The sequence below is a fragment of the Boleophthalmus pectinirostris genome, unplaced genomic scaffold, assembly GCF_026225935.1.
Source record: "Boleophthalmus pectinirostris isolate CB_2022bp ecotype Guang Dong unplaced genomic scaffold, ASM2622593v1 HiC_scaffold_8, whole genome shotgun sequence".
NCBI classification, from domain to species: Eukaryota; Metazoa; Chordata; class Actinopteri; order Gobiiformes; family Gobiidae; genus Boleophthalmus; species Boleophthalmus pectinirostris.
In genome coordinates, this window is record NW_026571515.1 from 33,527,505 (window position 1) to 33,549,971 (window position 22,467).

Genomic DNA, 22,467 nt, shown 5'->3' on the forward strand with positions numbered 1-22,467 from the left:
TGGATATCTTCCCAAATGGTGCAGCCCTAATAATCACATTCTTGACTCTGAAAACAAGCACTCCATCCCCTCCCTAATGTGCTGTGGGACACCTGTAAAGTCCCTAAGTGTGGTCTGTGGTTTGTCTCCTTGTCAAAGCACCTATAATTACCTGGTATTAGCAGACAGCCCCTCATCATGTGATCATTCCTCAACAGGATAAATATGGTGGCCACGGCATTTACAGACAAATGCTCTCTTGTGCGTGCTGAGGGCTTAGAGTGCTGTATTTGTCATGGTTTGAAGTGGTGTCTGAGACCAACCAAAGTACTGATTATTCAGAGTGGAGAGGAGCAGCGAGCCCATTACCTCCCCAAAATAACAACGCCAACACAGACCTCCACCCTCCTCCTGCCTACACCCTCCACCACCCGCCTGTCCCTGCACCCGTCAGATGCAGCACCCATCAGACGCAGCACCAGCTCTCACTCCAGCACAATAAAGGATGCATTCCCTGTCTCAAACACACTCTTCTCCTTCTTTCTCTCAATTTGTCTTTCTCTGTCTCTCTCTCTCTATCCATAACTCTCTCCCTTTGCTACTTTCTCTCTCTCTCCTTTACTTTGAGCCTTGAGTCAATGAGTCTTCAGAATGATAAGCTGTGTTCACACTTGCACAAAACTACCCAAAACTAATCCTGCACTTGACTAAAAGGACTAAAGCAGAACTAGAACAGGACCAAAGCAAGTATACATAAGGACTAAGATGGGCTCAATTTAAGACCAAATAACAACAAGTGTGCACACACCCTTAAGTAGAACAGTACTTTTGACTAGTTTAAATGTATTTATGTATTTAATATTATCAAACTTGATTCAAGATATTACTGGCTGGTTTCTAACAAGTAGTCAGACAACCAGTTGCTCAAAGTTTCAGGTAGTTTTCACACCACCTCGAGGGTCCTGTCCTCTTGCCCTCTGAAGGGGGGGTCACTGTGGTATGAACATGGCTAACATCAGTCCGACCTGTGCAGTTTGTGGTCCAAATAAAAGTGGTTGGGACTGAGTAAAAACACTTGGATCATGTTTGACACATTCGTCTGATAAATTCTTAATTACAACTATTATTACATTAATATACATCACACTAAAACTCATGGACAATATGAAATATTGAAAAAAAAACTATGTAGACTTATTTATTTATAGAGATAGTTGCCTTTGATTTAGTGACACTTGTTTGAATATCTCTTTGTTTTCAGTATTTCATTTTAAATTCAAGTTTCAAATAGTTGGTGAAAAAAAAATCCTTATTACTTCACTTAAAAAGATTTTGTAAAAAACATTAAATTCAAGACTCTAAATTCAAAGTTTTTTTGTTTTTTTTTAAACAAATATAGCCATTCTTTTTTCTGTCTCCCTCTCCAAGTGTATACCCTCCCCTTGTCCCCCCTTCTCACTTCCTCCCTCTTGACGAGCCTCCGCTGCCCCCCCCTCACCCCTCTCACCCCCCTACTTGGTCCTGATGAGCCATTGTGTGACTCCAGCAGATGGATGGGGAACAAAAGGGGGTACGTCGCGTTGGGCTGGGCCAGGCTAAAGGAGAGGGGAGGGGTGCTATGCCGGCTGCCTGTCCCCCTCTTGTATCACTGCCAACCAGGCTGTGGGTAATCTTCTCAAGCTTTCACGGCAGAGCAATGAATAACCTCAGCTTCCCCTATGAGAGCCCCCTCCTCCCTCACCCTACCTCTCTTATCTAACCCAATGCAGACTTCTCTAGTGTCTCGGATAGCATCTCGCACCCCACTCGCCCAATAACGGGAGAGTTTTTTTTTTTTTTTTTTTTGTTTCTCAGGGTGTGTTACACGGCTACGAGATTAATTGGGGCTGTGGCTTGGATGACATCTGGTCGCGGCTCCATAAAAGTCTGGTGCTTGAGGTCTGCGCTTTTTATAATGAAGTGAATATGAGTTAATTTCCTCCGTCAGCCTGGCGTTAATCAGACTTCCTCAATAGGGGCTGACACTGGGAGATAGTGCACGAAGCAGGTTGGTCAATTTGATTAGCGTAAAGTGGCTCCTCCCTGTAAAATCAGTACTAGGGCTTTTGTTATTGTTTAGGTGGTCAAACAATCACCCTCTGACCAGGAGTAGGCAGGTTCAATTCTCATTCATCTCATTGGACTGCTTACAATGGAAGAAGCATGGAGGAGGTTGGTCAACTTAATTAGCATAAGATGGCAGTTCCTCCCTAAAAAATCAGTACTAGAGCTTTTGTTAGTCATAGGTGGCCAAGCAATCACACTCTGACCAGGAGGGAGCAGGTTAAAATCTCATTCACCGCTCATTTGCACTGCTTACCCTTAGAGATACGCAGAGCAGGTTGTTCAACTTGATTAGCATATGGTTGCAGCTCCTCCCTACAAAATCAGTAAATGGGCTTTTCTTATTGTTTTGTATAAAAATATTGGGTGGTGAAGTAATCACACCCTGACCAGGAGGTAGCAGGTTCAAGTCTTATTCACATTTCATGGGAGCTGCTTACTCTAGAAGATACATTGAATTTTGTAAGCAAAAGGTTGCAAGATAGATGATTATTCTACCCTATACAATATGGATGGAGTTAGTCAAGTAACAGCCCTCTGACCAGATGGTAGCTGAATTGTCCAGGTTTGGTCCTTGGAGTTTAGAATAGCCCCGATGTAGTCCAGGTTTAGTCCAAATTTAATGTGGTGTGTGTAACATATGCGTGAACATAGCCTTTGTTGACTCTTTGTTGTAAAACATTTCACTGGTTGCTGCTTGCAAGAAGAAGGGCATCTACCTTTCCATCAACCTGTTGCTTTTAACTGATTCTGCCTTATTTAAGAGTAAAGAAATAATAATTCTCTGGAGTCTGCAATTGGTAGACTTTGAACAAAAACTATTTCTGATAGGGATGCAAGTTGAGTTGAAAAATAAATAAATTAATTGCAAATGCTACAAAATTTTTGAATATAAAATGTCCACTATAACAACAAAATATTATGTTTCTGTGTGGTCTTGTTTAACTGTAACTGTTTAACTACAGAAGACCTCTACAAACATGTTGTGAAAAGCATGTGATTTTTATATTAGTTAAGCTGTCCAATTTTCAGTATTTTCTCAAAAATATCTTCATTTAAAGTTTTAACCAAAGATCAAATTCAAATTGGAATTCTTATCTGCAAAAATACAGTCAGACATTTTTATCCAAAACGTCCAACCTTCTTGGCATCAAACTGCACACTAGAGGAAATGGACTTGCTGTGGCCACTTCAGAAAGGAAAACGTGGAAGCTAAGAAGATTCCTATTACAATGAAGGGTGATTAGTTAAATGGTTTCACTCAAATCTCTTCTGTGTTCAAGTGGTTAAGCTAGTTCTTATGGCACATTTTATTCAAGATGGCTAACTCTCCGGTGGCTAATGAGCACTAAGCTATCCACCTGTTTTGTGCCCCACTCCACTGCTTCCTTTCTGGCCTGTTAAAATATTGAGCATGTACTTAAGTGCTATTTGGCCAAGTGTCATTTAGGCTGAATGACTCTCCATCCACAAAAGACGTCTTAAAGTGACTGGATCAGAGCTGAGACTGAACCTCCGGGGAATACACAGGTGGTAAATTATTCACTCCCATCAAATATTTATCATTTTGTCCCACAAACTAAACTAAACTAAAGCTCAGTTGGTTATGAGGCCATGTTAATGATTTTCAAAATATTAAAGTTGATGTACAAATGATCAAAAATTTGTCTTGGTTATGAAATGCAGTGAAATCTTTAAATAATGCAACTTCAATAAATGTTGATAATATTTTATGAAGCAAATCTGTATCATTGTCTTGCATTAGTAGATAGTGGGTACACATTAATTAAAGCTGCTGATGTTTAAGTCTAGATCATACCCCACAACTACTATTTAGACAAACATAACTTTCTTGACATTTATAAAACCACGCCAAATAGTAACAATTAACTTATCTATCTCCATGGACAATTAGATGATTTCTTCAGGCCAAATTGCAGGTCAGATCTGTGGAGATTTTTATTTAGCAATAAAAATGCATGTAACTGTACAAATGCAAGCTAGATTAGTTTAATATCTGTGAAACATTCCAGACATGGAGACAAGCAGATAACAGACTCTCCACCAGAAAAGTTACATAATGCAGCTTTACATGTTTTGGCTCTAGCAGAAGCAAAACATGAACAACAAACAACTTGTATTAGGCCTACTTGTTGCAGCAGTAGTAGTAAGGTTATAGTGGCACTTGTTCAACACTATTTGAATAGCAACTTTTTTACTTGCAGATTTCACATAATTTTTCTACTTCTAGAAAACCAACAATACACAAACATCTATTCAAACTGAAGTGCCCAACAAACAATCAACTTTAGTATACTTGTAGTTGCAGGTACAGTAGTAAGGTGATAGTGGCACTGGTTTAACACTATCTGAATAACATTATTAGAAGGAGCAGTTCTTGTGCTTGAAGATTTCACATCATATTTCCACTTCTACAAACCAACAATACACAAAAAGTAATAACCACCAGAAGTTGTAGTAAGCTGTACTAGTTGTTGCAGCAGTGGCAATAAGGTTATAGTGGCTTTTGTTCAAGACTATCTGAATAACATTATTAGAAGGAGCAGTTATTTTACTTGCAGATTTCACATCATTTTTCCACTTCTACGAGCCAACAATACACAAAAGCATGTGTACAAAATGAAGCACTAAACCTACAAGATAAAGCTGAAAGCCCCCTGCTCTGTTCTCTCTCCCTCTTTTGCCTCTCTATAAAAAAACATAATTTAACCACTCGAAGCGATGATAACACGACTATGACAAACGTCCTCCGAGCGCGTTTCCTTTGTAAATCTGTCAAAAGACGCTTCACTACAGCTTTCTACAAATGTGCTATTTTTGCTAGCGCCTGTATTACCTGTCAAGTTAGCATACATTCAAGTGTCACTAAGTAGAGACACCATCAAAGCTTTTATAGATGTCCACGAAAAACAAAGAAACACAGCGCCTTATTTAGACCAAAAAAATAAAAAATAATGATTGCAGGATATTAGTGTGCGCAGTGTGACACATTTTATACATAATTCCTTTGTAGTTTCTTGGGCTTATGTGTAGCGGTTGATCATGCTAGCATCTTGGCGTGCTGGGGCTGACCTGTTGTTGATATGGTGCATATTTACTCTGTTCATGGCAGTGGAGACGCTACAGCGCAGATTCATTACTGAGTAGCCTGTGGCGACTGTCATGTGCACACAATGGAGGGGGACAAAGGCGCTAGCTAGCTCTCTCTCTCTCTCTCTCTCTATGGAGCACAGCGAGTCTTCCACACTTGTAGCCATGATAGCGCTTCGCATGTTGTTTTAATCATGCGTTCTTGGTTTGACAAGATTTATTTTTAGGTCTATTAAGGTTATTATACTGGTTTCATATTTTATTTTCATTTCATAATATTTATTTTGAGGAAGTGAAAGAAAAGTAGGCCTATTAACTACAATTCCGCTTACTTAGTAAGATTGTGGAAAAAAATTTATACTAATCATTAATACTAAAACTAGTTTAAAACTAGATACAGGAAAAAAAACACAACACACAGAATTAGGCTTTCCCTAAAAAGGTTTTCTGAAAAGAAGACCAAATGAACCTTTTTGGAATATGTTTTGAAAAGCCTTAATCTATAACTTATCAGAACTAGTAAAAGACCACATGGTAATATTAAATCATCGGATCAAAATTGAGTTTTATTTTTTTGGTATGGTGACATTCCTACTTTTTAGGTATTTTACTGGCTTAATTTTTAATTACCATTTCACAATATTTATTTATTTTTGAGTAAGCGAATGGAAAGTAGGCTATTGTTGGCACAATAGCACTTACATTTAGTATGTATGCAGAATATCTACCAAATGAAAAAGTTATTTTAGGCTACTTACTTCAATTACAATGCTTAGTTTATTATAATGATTAGCCTGGTAAAAAATAAACTTTGCATCTTAATTAGTTATTTGATAAATTGGCCACTTCATATGTATACTAATGCATTTAAGGGTATTGCAAGTGTTAAGTGTAAAACTAGTGTTAAAGTGTAAAACTATTCATATTTTGCAGTGACGTCACGCTGGGGCTGTTCTACATGTATGTGTTTTGGTGGTCACATGGTCATGTGATGCAAGACCACACTCCTTGCATGTGCTCCTGTGCATTCCCGTGCATTCGCATGCATTTGCGTGCATTCGTGTGTGCCTGCGTGAGAAAAGAGCAATACTGCGCATGTTGAATGGGCAGGGAGCCACCGAAAATTCTTAGGCTAGGCTAATCTGGAGACATGTGCCATTGAACTCGGCCCATTCACTTGAGCGGCCATGTTTAGACCCTGGTGCTTGCTGTAAAGTTATTTTAGAGGAACTTGTTTAACTGCACAAATCAGTTCACCTGTTGTAATTCTAGCTAAGTCAGCTCTTTCTGGTCATATTGTGTTTAGACAGAGTAGTGCCTACAGTTAGCTTTACATGCTCAGGGAATTTTGATGATATCAGCTGCAAAGTATCAATATATTTTTTAAAATAAATAAAAATACAACTCAAATCAACATTATGGTTCTCAATATAAACCACATTAACAGATGTAGATATTCATTTCTGTGGTGTAGTCACATAATCTTGTGCTTCACGCAATGATCTTATAAGCCTCCTTATGTCACGTGCGTATTAGTGCAAATGAGCCTGTATGAGAAATGCAACACCTTGACTCCACTCTTGCATTTTAATTTGGGTGGCATCTGTGACCAGTCCGTCTTGTCTCTGGCCCCCCAGGGAAACCCCCCAGCCTCAGCAGCAGACCCCAACACCCAAGAGAGTGCACGGGGCGAGAGAAGGGGAGGGGGGAGAGGGAGGGGGGAGCGTTTGATTGATGATGGTGTGAATTAAACAGAAAGAGATGGAGAGAATCCTTTTATCAGGCCTGAAACACGACTGGATTAAAATGTAGTTGTACAAGCTCTCTGTATAATGCAAGAGGCTGGCTGCATATCACAAGGCACCAGAAGCCAAGATGGGACCCCCCTTTGCCCCCCTTCCTCTTTGTTGTGGCCCCACCCTGGGGAAAGTTTGCTGAAGCAGGAGAAACAGGGCTGAACCGTGGGACAAAAGGAACATGTACATTCACCTATGTCAGAACAGGTCTTGCTTTTTTATTGTTCTCAACATCACAGGTTGCTACTAAAGGTAGGCGATATATCATGTTCTCAGTGATACTGCATGTTGTTATAAATTAAAGATATGCAAAATTGGAAAATCTGATTTATCTTCATATTACAATCATCTTAAAATGTTGCAAAAAGAGCTGATTAACAATAGGCACTCACCTAAGTTTCTTGTCCAAAGAAACAACAACAGTATTCATGGGAAGATGGGACCAAACTGCCAACCTGTGGATCAGTGGATCTCTGATGGTGTTTATGTCAGAAGCATGATTTAAAGGGCGTGGAGTGCACATTTTCCACTATTTCACGACATTTTGCAGTGACATCATGCTGGGGATGTTCTACATATGTTTCTGATGGTGGAATGTTTACCAAAGGCTGGCAAAAAAGTTTTAAGGCTGTTTGAAAACACAAAATAGATTTAAGCAGCACATTTTCAGGAGCCTGTCCTCAATACAAGCAATCATGGTCCTGTTTAGGTGCTTGATTTTCAACAAAAATGGTGAGTATGAGTAACCAAAAAAGCTTGTGACTGTAATTTTACATGCGAGAGACTTGTTTAACATTGTAAATCAGCTAACCTGTTGTAATTCCAGCTAAATCATTTCACGGTCTCATCATTAAAATAAAGCCCTGATCAAAACCAAATAAACCCTCAGACAGAGCACAGCCTTCAGTTAGCATCACCCCCTGAGAATGTTGATGACATCAGCTGCAAAGTATCAGTAAAGAATTACAGGACAATACTCTATCCATTTTACACACAAGGTCAAAAAGGCTTACAGTAAAAATAGCATAATAATAAATCCTGTGATGCAGTGTTGTGATGCTAGCACTGGCTAACGTCATGCTTGTCTGTTATAGCCGTGCATGTCCGAGTGACTGAGGCTGAGTGCTCCGGTGATGTTGGTGTCACTACATAATTTATTGCTCCCTTTTGCACACGGCCCCTTTGTGCACACGGCCCACTCCTGGTGCAGGTGAGAGTGCACATGTTTAGTGTAGCACATCAGTGGAGACAGAGCCCGACTCCACCTGTGACAAATGCAATTAGAGCAAAATATGCAATTACCACCATCCCCAGTCTATGTGTCCAGACAAGGACGATTTGTCAATGAGGCCCCAGTGGTGGGCTAGTGTGCCTTAGGGCTGAGGGACATTTATACAGATTATTTCCACCTTGTATTGTTCCATTACAATTCAATGCATTTTTTTCTAATCAAAATAAAAAATATGGCTGTTAATGCTATGGTTTATAAACACAGATGAGATTCAGATAAAACTCATATTAAACAACAAATTTATTTTTTCTATTCCAGTGTGCTTGACAACATAAAAAATGTAAACCAAAATCTGAACTTCTCATCAAACCACGTTTTTTTGCAACAATGACTATATAAAACGATATCAACCTATTGTTCAATAAATGTAAGATCAGCATTTTTTTTTTAATTTCATATCTATCATCTGTATATTTTTATTGTAGTATGGGGGATTTCTTATTTTTGTAATAGTGGTAACTTCTGAGCTGTAGAAGGTCAAATAATAGCTTTTTTGCCAACATGGTTCATTAAGAAAATTAATGATCATGCTTTAAAATTATTTATAAGAGTAAGTAGTGGTCCTAGGTCATACGATAAGTCGTATTCCCTCAGTTTTGATTCTATTATATTTTTAAAAATGGTTTCAATAGTAATTTTAAGATCATAACCAATTGTCATTAAACTCAAAAGTCCAAACTCTACTCCAAACTGCATGCTTTCACTGACAAAGAACTGGCTGTAGACCTCTCCAAGACTGATCACTGACTTTATTGCACACTCCTACTTGAAAATGTGTGTGAAAAATGACAGTGTGACAGTCCTACCATACAAGGATCATTTGCCAATGAGGTCCCACGCAGTGAGTTAGGGTGCATAGATAGAGCTGTGCTCTCCCCTCCCTGTCCAGAGCATGTCCTCGGGCTGAGCAAAGAGAAAGACACAGGGTTCAATAATCAAAGACAAACCTTGTGTTCAGATTGTTTCATGCTTTTGGCCTGTTTCGCTGCAGACACCACAGAGAGCTGTTATACAAGCGCTCGCAGCTAACAGTCATTACTCATACTCCGCACCGCGCTGACAGAAATAGAAATCCTGATCTCGTCATGTGACACAGGAGCACATCTGATTCGAGTAGGTTTCAAATCAAGGTGTGCAATCGCTACTGAATTTATAGAGCTTTGTTACTGACCCGAACAAGATGCACCAGTCTATCTGTTCAAGAACCATCTTAAAAATAAAAACTTGGAAAATCTTGGAAGATTTTATATATATATATATATATATATATATATATATATATATATATATATATATATATATATTATATATATATATATATATATATATATATATATATATATATATATATTTGCTTACTCCCTTTTTGTCAGGGGTTGCATCAGTGAAGCATGGACACAGTGGCTTGGCAAGTTTATTAGTCAAAAAAATATATACCTTTATTTGTCCACATAAATAAGTTAGAAAAGATGCACTGTGGAACCTTTCTGGTAGAAGTCACATGGTTGTTTCTATAGAGATAATACTGCTTTATCTAGGGTGTTCCACAGCATTAATCTTATATCTTCCATTTATTAAAGCTGTTTTATGGCTAAAAAAATATAGGCGCTTGTCTTCATGGAGAGACAGCTTTTTTAACAATGCAATACACAAAACAAAACAGAGTGCAGTACAAACAAACCAATTTCCCTCAAGAAACACAACTTTAATGCCATAATGAAGAGCATTCCAGCTGGCACTGATTACTATGAATTTCAAATACTCTGGAGCCCCGTTTGTGACCTTAATGCACATAAAAATCAAACAACTCATAGGTTGCTAACTTGTAATCCTTGTTAATTTGTTCTTAATGACAGGTTTACATAGGTCTGGCAGTGGCTGAAGTGACTATAGCCTTCCTCCTCATACCTTTTGTCCAATGTCTTTGAATGGACATGATGGATGGAGCTGGGACGAGCGAGGCGAAGGGCAGGACAATCTGAGCACTGACCTGGTTTTCACTGGAGTCATCATAAAACACAGCCCGCGTCCTGGGGAACATGTAATAACATCAGGCCTTTGGTGTAATTCACTATCTGACTGCTGTGTGGCAATATAGCAAAAAGCCATTACATTTGCCTTGTAATTTGGGGTGGGGGTCTTGAAGGGGGTGCTGGTGAAGGATTCAGGTGACTGCGGGCACGTTAATGGAGTTCTGGTGATAAGGACAGGTTTGTTTATTAGGCGTGTGTGGTGGGCCGTGGAGAGGCAGCTGAGCGAGGGGCAGGTGGGTGACGGACCGCTCATTTCACGCATATTATCCACATGCTGGCCTATGCTAAGGAAAGGTCGCACACAATGGGCTGTGTTTATGTGATGTCTGAACTAAATAAAAGAGGTGTCAATAGTTTAAAATGAACCTACTGAATATCAGTGCTATATTGGGTGTCAAATGTTTTGTTTGTATTTTTTGTCTTGTTTTATTCTAGTTTAGGTTAATGTCCTTTATATACCTTGCAGTAAAAGCCTCTATTTGTGAAACTGTGAGGCTGAAGGATATTATATGCATTCTATAAGGCCTTTTGTTGTATGAGAAGTAAGATGTATATAGAAGTATATAAGTATATTGTACATGAGATGAGAACCATGTGGAAACAACTGCATGTGACTATCCCAGAGCCATTGTCTTCTATTCTTCACCATCAGAGTGGGACAGGACTAAGCGGGTGGCCCTATCAGTTGACACTGGCATGTTCTTCAATCATGGTTCAAAATCACATATAGGCTCTGTACATTGTTTTTCACTTGTTTACCATTGATATGATGCAATTCTTATTAATTATCAGGCACTGACTGTCTCCTAATTTGGAGAGATTGCTACATTAAGATAAACAGACATATCTACTTTTCATAAAGTAATTATAATACAGTCCAAATTGAGGACAAAACAGAACTGCTACTCATGGTCATGTAATTGTAAAACATTGTATCCATACAAACTCACAAGAATAAATGGATAAAACAGAGGGCGTGTGGACCAGACTGATATTAATCTGTATAAATACACAGAGATATCATTCTGGATTTGCCAGCCAAGTCATTGCTGTGTGTATAAAACAAAAATGGGCATACGGACGAACAGTACAAACTGAGGTGAAATTATTTTTATCTGATTGTACATTTCTTTCAAAATCAAGTGCCTCATTTGTGGATAAATATTGTCCCTCATCCTCCATTTGCTATTTTGACGTCATAGACCAAAATAGTGCTGAGTAATGAGACTTTCCCTTGTGTTTACCACCCTTGATAATTTTAGCTTGTTTGTGAAAAGCAATGAGTCACTCACTACAGCAGGCAGGCGCGCGCGCAAGAAATGAGGAAAAGAAGATTTATTAATTGGTTATTTTTAGAATTCACTTAATTTAAGAGCAGCAACAAACCCTTTACTACTTTATTGTGCCAACATGTAGTAAACCAGAACCCAGTCAATTTAACAGGACCTAAAAATACAACTGTTCCACAAGCTAATACTGTGAAAAAGGTTATCTCTCCAAACATACATGCCCATAGACATTCACAAGGCCTTGAGGAGTAAATGAACTTCAAATTAAAATGTCTATTTGATGCATTATCCTAATAGGGATGGATGGGGAGAGAGGAGTCTACCGCCTTCTCATTCTTCAGCCCGAGGGGACAGACGTGGTAAGTTGTCATTACCAACTTAGCCCATCACCAAGAGCCTGTGGTAAATTCATGTTCATGCTGCTTTGACAGGTGTCTAAGACGGTTCATTTATAAGGTAATTTTACAAATGAACGTGTCTTGATGTGTCTCGATTGTTAGAAATATAAAAAAAATATAACTATAAGATGATTTTGGGGTCAAAGAAAGGCAAAAAAATGTGCATATTACAGGATTTCATGTTTTTCTGGTCTTCGTTTGGCTGGATAGTACCTGTGTTGAATATTTATCACAATTTTACACCACTTAAGAAGCAGTTTGTGAGGAATCACTGGCTGTGTCATCAATACACAAAATTTCATTAAAAATACAGGCACAATTTAAGACAAATTTCTGATACTTTAAAAACATTACCTTAACAAAAATGTTGCCCTATAAAATGTTTTGTCAAATTACAATTATTGATTAAGATGAGCTTTGACCCTTGTTTACAATATGGTTGCTAGAAAACCTTTATAGTATTATCTCTACATACATCATATATACTGCCCTAGAAGTCTAAGCAGGATTTTTAATAAAACCTTTATAATTATGTTAACATTTCAAAAAAGTGAAAGTCATATGCACTTCAGGTAGAGGTGAGTGATACTGATCTTTATCCTGATAATGATAATTAGATCATGTTTTGTATCTGAACTGAATCTAAAATCTGCTAAAATGACAAATTGTCTTGGTTGAGATTCAAATATCATGCAAAAAGTGAATTGACTAATATTAAACACATAAGAAATGTAACTTTAAACCCCTGTTTGAAAGCTTGCTGCAAGTTTTATTTATACAACATTTGAATCAGTACTATTCGAACCTTTTTGGGTTTTTTTCAAGTTTTCCTTTAATTGTACAATAGAGGCTGTCTAAGTATTCATATCTTAATATATTGTTGATATGAATTTCCCACATCTAAGCTCAATTCAAGTTTCAGGGCTGTAATGACTTGAGATTTGTAATGCTTAATCCTGGTTCACAGCTGAAAAAACAAGTTCACAGCTCATTCTTTTAATAGGCCTCTTCAGTGAGGAGCTGCTAACAAGTGGCGTTTGAAACAGCACAGTATAATGACTTAAGGAAGACATATTGTGTTTTTGTATACTATGTCAAGTTATAAGCTATGACACACCCATGGATCATTATGATACTGACCTAAAACGACTTAATAAAATCAACTTCTCACCTGCAGTAATCACAACAAAGTAGCTCCACATAGCTGCAGATCATGCTAGCAAGCAGCAGTTTTTTCCATTTCTGCCAAAATTCCTATATGATGCTCCAAAATCCTATGTTTATCTTTGATTACCAAAACACTATCAGAGAAAAATTTAGTAAATATAGAGTAGTGGGTAGGTACAGGTGACTGTGAAAATGGGTATAGATCAGGGCAATGATGTTTTGAATACAGGAGAATAAAGATTATTCACTCTAAATACATATTTGACAGGGTTAAAGTATAACATGGTTAAAATCTCAGAAAAGTTGATTTTACACACAAACACACGCACATGCACACGTACACGCACGCGCACACATACACACACACACACACACGTGTGACATGCATGCTTGTGCAGGCTGCACTGGGCCCAGACTAGCAGAGTAAAGTGACCCAGGAGCAGAGCCAGCAGCCACACTCTGCCAGCTGCATCCTCTGTGCACAAAAGCATGGCCTTTGAAAAGCACAAGAGCAGTGAAGCGTGAGCCACATGCATCACTGCAGACTCCGTCCACATACAGTAACACTACTACTGCACACGCTCAAACTGAACACAAAGATTTAGATGAAAATAAATGGGCCTCAAACTGAAGCAGCGGCAGAGCTCATCTGTCCTTTAGGTCTGGGTGAGTCACACATTACTGTGGAGACACTCAATTATGATTCAAATCTCCATAACGGGCCAATAAAGCCATTTGTCATGTGACCGCGCACGCTGCTTCTGCCTGAATACAAAGTCCTGTCCTGGTGGAGTGGAACATGCAGATTTATTAGTGCGTCTGTAATCGCGCAGGGTCGCAAGCCTGGATTCATTTCATTTTTCTGTGAATGTTACAGTCTCCTGGAACAGTGTGCGCTGAACAAAGCAGAGCCCTGTGTTGGTCTTTGTAACACTTTTCACATTTAAAACAATGTAAAACCGAGAGCAAAGCGCGTCAGTAATTACGGCCTGTTTCCTCTCTCTGGGATGCTCAGGACAAGGGCCTCATAACAGGTGACAGAGAGCCTGCCAGCCCCTGCTCCCCACCCCCAACCCACACTCACTATTATAAACCAAAAACGTATGCTCTCAATATATATGCAAATGATGCATGGTCCCAAGGTGAAGTTCACGGAGCAGCAATGCCGCTTGCCTCTGTTTTGCTCATTTGCAAAAATGTTGAGAGTAACAAAGACCACAGGAAATTGAAAAATTGTTACTAAGTATTAGAAAAAGCAATCATTTTCCCCAGGCGGCCTAATCCTGTGGAAATGGATCTCACCTCTGCGCCTGACACGCACGGCTAAAGGAAAACACAAAACACAAAGCAGAGAGCTGTCGACCACAATGTGCTCGTGATTTTTAGTCACAGCGGCACTCGCTCCCATCAGGAGCGGCCTGAGTCTCTCTCTCCCCTCTCTTACCACTCACTCGTCCCTCTCTCTCTCATCCGTCTAGCCTCTCTCTTTCCCCTCTTGCTCCTCTCTCACCCCTCTCTCAAACCTCTCTCTCAGCCTTCTTTTACTTCTCTCTCACCCCTCTCCTCAACTGTCCCTCTCTCATCCCTCACACATCCTTCTCTTCCCCCTCTATCTCACCTGTCACTCACCCCTCTCCTGCTCACTAGCCCCCATCTCTCTCCTCCCTCTCTCTCTCTCAACTCCCACTTGCTCTGCACCCCCTGACCCCCACCCATTTCACCCATTTCACCCACCCCACCACCCCTTTCCTTTCCTCTCTCCTGTCTCACCTTTCTCTTGCCCCTCTTCTCTCCCCTTTCTCTCTCTGCTCTCTCAGCCCTCTCTCCCCCTCTCATTCAAACAGGTGAATTGAATCCTCGTTTGAAAACAGGCTGGTTGTGATTGTTTCTGCGGCTGCAGGACTGCTCCTTGCTTATCTTTGCTCTCCTTCAGTGCTCACATGCAAATCTCTCCATGTGTTGCGTCATTTAAAGAGCCTGATACCATCTCTCTAATGCACACGCTCTTCCTTTGCATGGACGTACAAATTGGAAATGACAGTCTATTACCAGCTCTGACCTCTGAGGAGAAACAGAATGTGCAAGGACCTGAAGGCCTTTATTTGAGCGAGGTCGCCATGGTGATTAATTAACCCAATTAATTTAGACCCAGTTTATCTCAACTATTATTCCTCCATAAATCATGAAGCAGCAGGCGATGATTACAATTACAGTTGTGGTTTGATTGTAATAAAATTGGAGAGCTTTTCACAAAATTCACCTGTAGAGAACGTAGAAATGAATGGCACTGAAGGAGTCTATACATTCAACAAGAAGACTGAATTTTATGGCTCTCAACCAATCACATCTTAAATCATTCATATAACACCCTTGATCCCTTCAGTTATCCTCAACTACACTGAATCTTCTCCGCCACAGCAGCAGAACTATCGGCCTCCTCAGCATGTACATCTCCTCTTCACCAACACCCACTTTGAGGATTAAAAGACTATAGTTTCTCTAAGGTGAGTTGCGATATTGTTCCAAACATATTATTCTTTTATATAATTATAATATAAGACACCATTGTGGATCATTATTTTATATTTTGATCCTTTTAAATTGCAATATTGATCTGCCTGCCTGTGAAGAGCCACACTGTGGATCCATACTGATGCCCCTGTATTAGATTTTCAAAACTTGAGCCAAAATGTCTATGTGACACAGTTGAATCTACATGCATTACAGTTTAAGAGGGGAAAAAAGCAGAACTGGAGCAATGGGGGTGTATGGGTGGTAGGGTAAAGCAAGAATTTTCAGAGCAATGATGTCTTAAATAGAGAAGAATAAAGAATACTCATACATGCATGAATCACTCTGAATAAGTAAAACTTTGGTTAAATGCAGAGAAAACAATTATATTGTGGTTACAAGCTCTTGTAAGTACATTTTGCATAATGTAATGGTGTATCATAAAACACAAGTCTTATATGTATAGAAAGCAGTGGACAAATGCTCCTGTGAATGCAGACATATGGCTTAGGCTGAGGGTAACAGCGCACTTCTCATATGAGCTTGAAACCAGGTAGCGATTTCATTTGGTTTATTGCTTGTACATTCACCGGTGACTATGGGGTTATTTATTGAGGCTCCATGGCGACCCTGCTCTTCACATTACAAAGCCTGTGAGCTCTAGAGGAATTTATGCCACAGCAACCTGGCTTTAAGTGTTATTAACAGGCATCACTCACGCATAGGATACTATTTACAGCTGTCCATTCACTTGCAGTGGGTTCCTATGGTGGCTCTTCCAGGAAAAAAACAACTGGATTTTCTGAAGAATCGTGTTTGCGATTAGATTAGCAACTTATTAACTTTCTCAAATATGAATTCAGTTGACAGTGCACATTTTAAATTTTAACTGTAACATTACATAGCCTAATAAAAAAATCAAAAATAAAAATATATTTCAGAGCATGTTCGGAGGTCTAAATTGCAGAACTAACACGTTTTTGCCACACAAAACAGGATAAAACCCTCTCTTACCAAAATAATTGCAATCTTCATGCACACACAATTAGATATTAGTGATAACTCAAACTATGATTTTGATTCAGCTACATGTTTTAAATATGATAGAAATATGAACCACTACACTAATCCAAGAAAAGCATGCATTTCAAAATAGGTTTGTAATGGCTTAAACTACAGAGTTAGTAGGTTTTACACAAAATGAAAATAATAGTTGTCAGTAGCTCAGTTGGTAGTGTGTGAAATGTATCCACTGATCCGAAGGTTTGCAGATCAAATCCTGCTCTCAGCATCTGTGAAGGTAAAACATTCAGATCTACTGACCTACAGGTTGACAATTAGATCCCAGCTCCCACAGGAGCATACTGCTATTAAGTCCTTGAGCAAGACACTTAACCCCCTTTCCTCCAGTGTCTGTGTATTGGTGTATGAATATGTGTGTGAATGGGTGAGTGGTTTGTTGAGTGCTCTGAGTGCCCATGGATGTAGAAAAGCACTATATAAAAGGTGACTATTTACCATTAATATTTTGTTGCGTACAGAATATTATTTAAAGGGATTTGCCACATTTTTGTAGCAGTGAAAGCTGTTCTTTTTTCTTCTTCTGTCTGCACTTAAATGTAATGTTTTTATTCTCCACAAATCAGGAGAAGTCTGTGCACAATTATCATGCTAATTTTAGTTAGCAAGCATTACCCTCAAAGTTGTGAAAAGCAATTTTAAATGCAGTGAATAATTTGAATGCAATAGAAATGTATTAAGAAAGTGAGGAAAAATTAGGACCACTAAAATGAACCTGAACTTTCACATTTTTAAGACAGTAAAAATGGGCTATAGCAATGGGGCCTTTGCATTTTGCCAACTCTGACCATTTAAATTTCCGATTCATTTGCGATTACTCATGCCGCCCTACTTCCTGCTGGCTCTTCAAGGCAAAATGCTGCTGGATTGTGAGCAGCCTGTGAGGTGCTGTGGGGAAGTAGGTTTCAAGTATTCCACAGGCTAAATGAAGAACAAACATGGCCCATACAAACCAGTGAGGAGAAGAGATTATCATAGAGATGAAAGGAGCGGTGCCGGAGCGAGGGGGAGAGGGCCATTGACTGCCACACAGCTGTCTTATTTGCAAGGTGTTCAGAAACCAAGAGGATGAAAAGAATCTTCACAAGCCAAAAGGGTCTGCTATCATTTTTGGGCAGCTTGAACGCTAGAGATGTTATTAGCATAAATTATCTCCCCCACTAAAGAGATACGAACATACTAGCTTCTTACTGCTTTTCACACTTAATTGCCCTATTTACAGAACAGTTGGCCATGGACAACAAATGCGCACACGCTCCCAGTCTAACAGGACAAGAGCCAGGCGCACGCCAAGTAGGGCATGAGCGATGCACTTAAATGTGGAGCAAACAACATTAGTTACAGTATGGAAACTACTCAAACTCATGCAATGTAAAAGTGAAATGTGGCCATGTATTCATAAACGATATTATCATAAAAGATGCTATCAGCTTAAAGTGCATATGACAGGTTACACTAATCATTTCATATAAACAGATAGATGGATGAATAGATAGTTTTTTTCTCTACTTATTTATATGCACATATGTCTTACTTTGTATGTAGAGGTTTGTGTTTCGTGTAAATGAAACAAAACACAGCTTTGGGAATGTTTTTAATGAGGAATCTTTATAACATACATCAGAAATGGCGTAATATAGGCCCTTTCAAATTAAGGTTTAAACTGCCAGAAAAATGCCTTTCTTGCACGTAAACTGTCTCTGCAATTTAGGTAAATTTTTTGGTGTTAATAACATACAGTATGTACTCACTACTACCTGTATTTTTGTATTTTTCTTCTCGTTTAATTGCATTTTTGTCATATGTATTTTTGTTTACAACAGCAGATGTCTATTAGCTTTTAAGGGGCCTGTGCTTTCTAGACCTGCCGCTCAAAAGCTTTGTTGAAGTGACCCATAAAGAAAGAAAGAGGTGAATTATAGATGGCTAATGGACTCCTCTCTCTGCACCAGCTCCTAATGTCCACAACAACACACACAAAAATTTAAGGACACAACACAGATTTGACTGACTGTGATAAACAACTATAGCAAGTGGTCAAATGATTCAAATCTGACATATTGAAAGATAATAATGTAGAATGGTTATTTTGAAGAGCAAAATACCAGATTGGACATAAAAATGAAATAAAAATGCAATGTCATCTTTTTAGCGATGTCTTAGCAGTTTCTATTTTCAGTCCTTTTAAAGTTTGAACCTTGTGTGACATCATGTTTGGGGGGCAAGCAAGGAAACACTGGCAAAAAGTTAAGTTTGTCTGAAAACGCAAAATGGATTTAGGAGCCTGTGATCAATACGAGTGTTCATAGTCCTGTTTAGGGGTTTGATTTGTAACAAAAAGATGAGAATAACTGTAAAATCATGAAATTGTTGTGTTTGTGATGTTATTTAAGAGGGACTTGTTTAACAGTACAAATCCGATCACCTGTTGTAGTTCCAGTTAAAGCAGATTGTGCTGAAATAAAGCTCAGATTAAAGGCTAACAAGTCTCAGACAGAGCAGTGCCTACAGTTAGCATCATATCTGCAGGGAATGTTTATGAGTTAGTGCTAAGAGTTGCAGCTGCGTGGAATAACCTGTAATGCTATTGAGTTAAATGCCTACCTGGGGACAATTTAAGCCTTTGATTGATGAAAACAAAATTTTTTTAATTGATTGTATTTTATTATTATTTGATTGTATTATTCTAGTCAAAATTTCTCTTTTCTTGACATCAGTGCAAATAAAGGTTGCCCTCAATGATCCTTTGAGGATAAATAAATGAAATTAATGGAAGAAACAAAACAATATTGCCTATCCCAATGTCTAATCCATTAATTACACTATCAGTAACTAATCTAATCATCACTAAGTCTCTAATGAAAGCCACTGCAGTGAAAAGGGGATTTAGCTCAAAGATCGTGGTTAAATTGTAATAAAAAGTCCCTGGCTAAAGCTTTAAAAAATAGATTGAGAAACTTTATAAATCCCCCACGAGGGAAATTATTTGGAAAGTACAGTAGCTAAAAAAACTGTGATCTTAGCATTGGAGAGCAGTTAAAATTGTATTACAATATGAACTATAACAGCAATTAAAAAGGGTAAAAATGATCAAGCTACCTTTATTTATCACTGAACAGTCGATTTCTAAAGTAGTCCTTATTTGCAGCAGGCAGTGGACTTCATAAGTGTAAATAGAGGTAATAAAGCCTGCTGGGAAACAGTGAGCGGTGCTTCTTATGGGGCCGAGTAAAGGAACAAATCAACTGGATTGCTCCATTCAATCTCAGGTCATCTCCATTGCCTTGGGGCCCATACAGGACGGTAATGGGGTTGACTGTGCTAGGCCTGCTCCCCCATCTGACCACAGCCTCCCCCCTCCCCCTTAACCCTACTCCCCCATCCCCCTCTCCAGCTTGGGGGGGGGTCTCCATGGTAACGTCCCGAGGCAGTGACCACATGTCGGAGTTTTGGGGGTCTACAAGTGGACCGGCCCGTAGGGAGAGAGGGGGAGAGAGGGAGAGAGGGGGGCAGAGGATGTGAGAACAGCTGCTTATATGGGAGAATGAGAAATGTCAATCGTAGATACTTAAGTCATTGGTCACCTGTAGAAGACCTGTTGCATTTTGTTCATTTTTTTATTTAAAATGTATTATTATAGGTACTTAAATCTACAACTGGACTGTCTCGTGTGTCTGAGAACTGAGATGAACCATGATGAGAGCTGATTATTCTCTTTAACTAAATGAGCTAATTTTGTTTTAGCTTTGTGAATGTGTTTGAATTTGTGAAGTCATGTTAAAAAGGTTTGTATTGTTTTTGTTTATTGTGAACTTTATACTGAATTTTGGTCTATTGTCGAGTCTGCAGATAAAAAAAAAAAAAAAAAAAAATGTTTTATCAAATTAAATGTTCTTTAAGTAACCCATGAGAATGTTATAACTAAACTATTTTGATTCCTCTCAGATTACATGCAAATTCAATACACCCCACAAAGATTAAATTAACTTTTTCTGAATCTCAACCAAGTCATTTACAAAAACATTAATAGCACATTTCTGAAGGATTGCCATAATATTGTCTCAATATTGTCATCGGACTACTAAAAACAAAAGAAAATAAGATATACATTTTTGTCCATGTCCCCCAACCCTGCTGGTTCCTGCCTCTCATCTGAGAACATGCCATCACATCGTCTAGAATCTGAAAGCTCCAATGCAGATATTACAGTCACATAAACGGAATAGTGAACATATAATTCAGGTAAAATGGCTGAAGCTGCTCTTTGTGACAATGACTCCTCCTTTGACCTTTCTGTGTCCTTGCCTCTGCTCATGAGCGCGGCCCTGGTGACAGCAACATGAACTTGTCTTGTAATGTACAATCACATGGGCATGATAAATCCAGGGCTCTGATTTAACAGGGCATCCGTGCGAGAGCCGCCACATGTGTGCGCCCGGGTCATGTACTGTACAGGGAGGAGGTTTGATATAAGGCCATGAGTAGAGAGAGAGGGCACCCCTAAATGTCAACATGAATCTATGGCACTTTTAACCAGGTTCAACCGCTTTTTCATTATGACCAACAGGAAAGACTTAGACATATGAAATTACTAAATCTTAAAATAACATGGAATTTCTGCAAGCAGTAGGGAATCTTCTAAGTTATAACTTCAGAGTTGGTAATATAATAATTGGTAAATGTGTGAAATTTAATATTACTTAATTCACATTGCTCATTGTAAACCGCAGTATTGATTTAAAATGGCTAAATAATAGAAACTGGTTCCTTGACTTCCTGTTCAAAACTGCTGAACTGAGAGGCAATATAGGACAATGCAGGATTATTAAAAAATCAAGAATCAAGAAATACAGCTAAGTGTAAGTCGATGAGGGAACATTATTATAATATGGTTAAAAGATTATATAAGTCCATCATTTTACACACAGTATGTCCAATTTAAAGAATGTCATTTCTACAAGTGGTAAAGGAAACATCTCATTTTTATATATTTTCTCATTCATTAGGTGCAGTTTTGTTTTGTTTAATTTTGTAATTAACTCAATTACCTTAACTCGCTATTTTTCATTTGCTATTAGCACGGTTGGTTCAAGTGTTTCCCTTTAACAGTGCATCAAACAGGTGCTTGTGCACCGTGCTGTTCAGCAGTTGCAATCTAATTATTTTTTTTAAATATTTCACTTTGATTTACGCTGAAGGGCGAAACAAATCCTGAACTTATGAATTACAGCTTGTATAATGTAGCATAAAATTCACAAAATGAGCTGATGAACTCACATAAATACAAACCAGCCCAGAGAATATCTGGCCAATTTACTGAGCACAAATCTAATTTGAGATTTCACCCTAATCAAAAAAGATGTAATTAATTAATCAGATAATTCAGTGCCACGCATGGCAGAACACACATCTGTGCAGCGGTAATGGAGAGAGGGAGAAAGAAAGATAGAAAGAGAGAGAGAGGATGGGGGGAGATTGAAAGAGAGAGACAGAGATAAAAAGAGAGTGAAAGAGAGGAAGTAAGAGAGGGAGATAGAGAGACTGTGTGAAAGAGAGCTAGAGAGAGGAGAGATAGCTCTACTGGAATCTACAGTCCAGCTCCACACACTCACACACTAGTGTATGAGCCCTGTACAATACTGTAACAGCACAGTTATAACAGAAGAGCCGTAACAACAGTGACACGAGGCGCTTTGAGGTAACAGAGCT

General features: G+C 38.8%; 1 protein-coding gene across 1 annotated transcript in view; it reads right to left on the reverse strand.

Annotated features, from left to right (window-relative positions):
- Positions 1-22,467, reverse strand: part of LOC110164508 (tubulin alpha-8 chain-like) — a 113,912-nt gene that overhangs the window by 72,532 nt on the left and 18,913 nt on the right. The window contains exon 5 of the mRNA XM_055165491.1: positions 9,087-9,183. Within this exon, the coding sequence (XP_055021466.1) occupies positions 9,087-9,183 (97 nt within the window). The remainder of the gene's footprint in view (positions 1-9,086; positions 9,184-22,467) is intronic.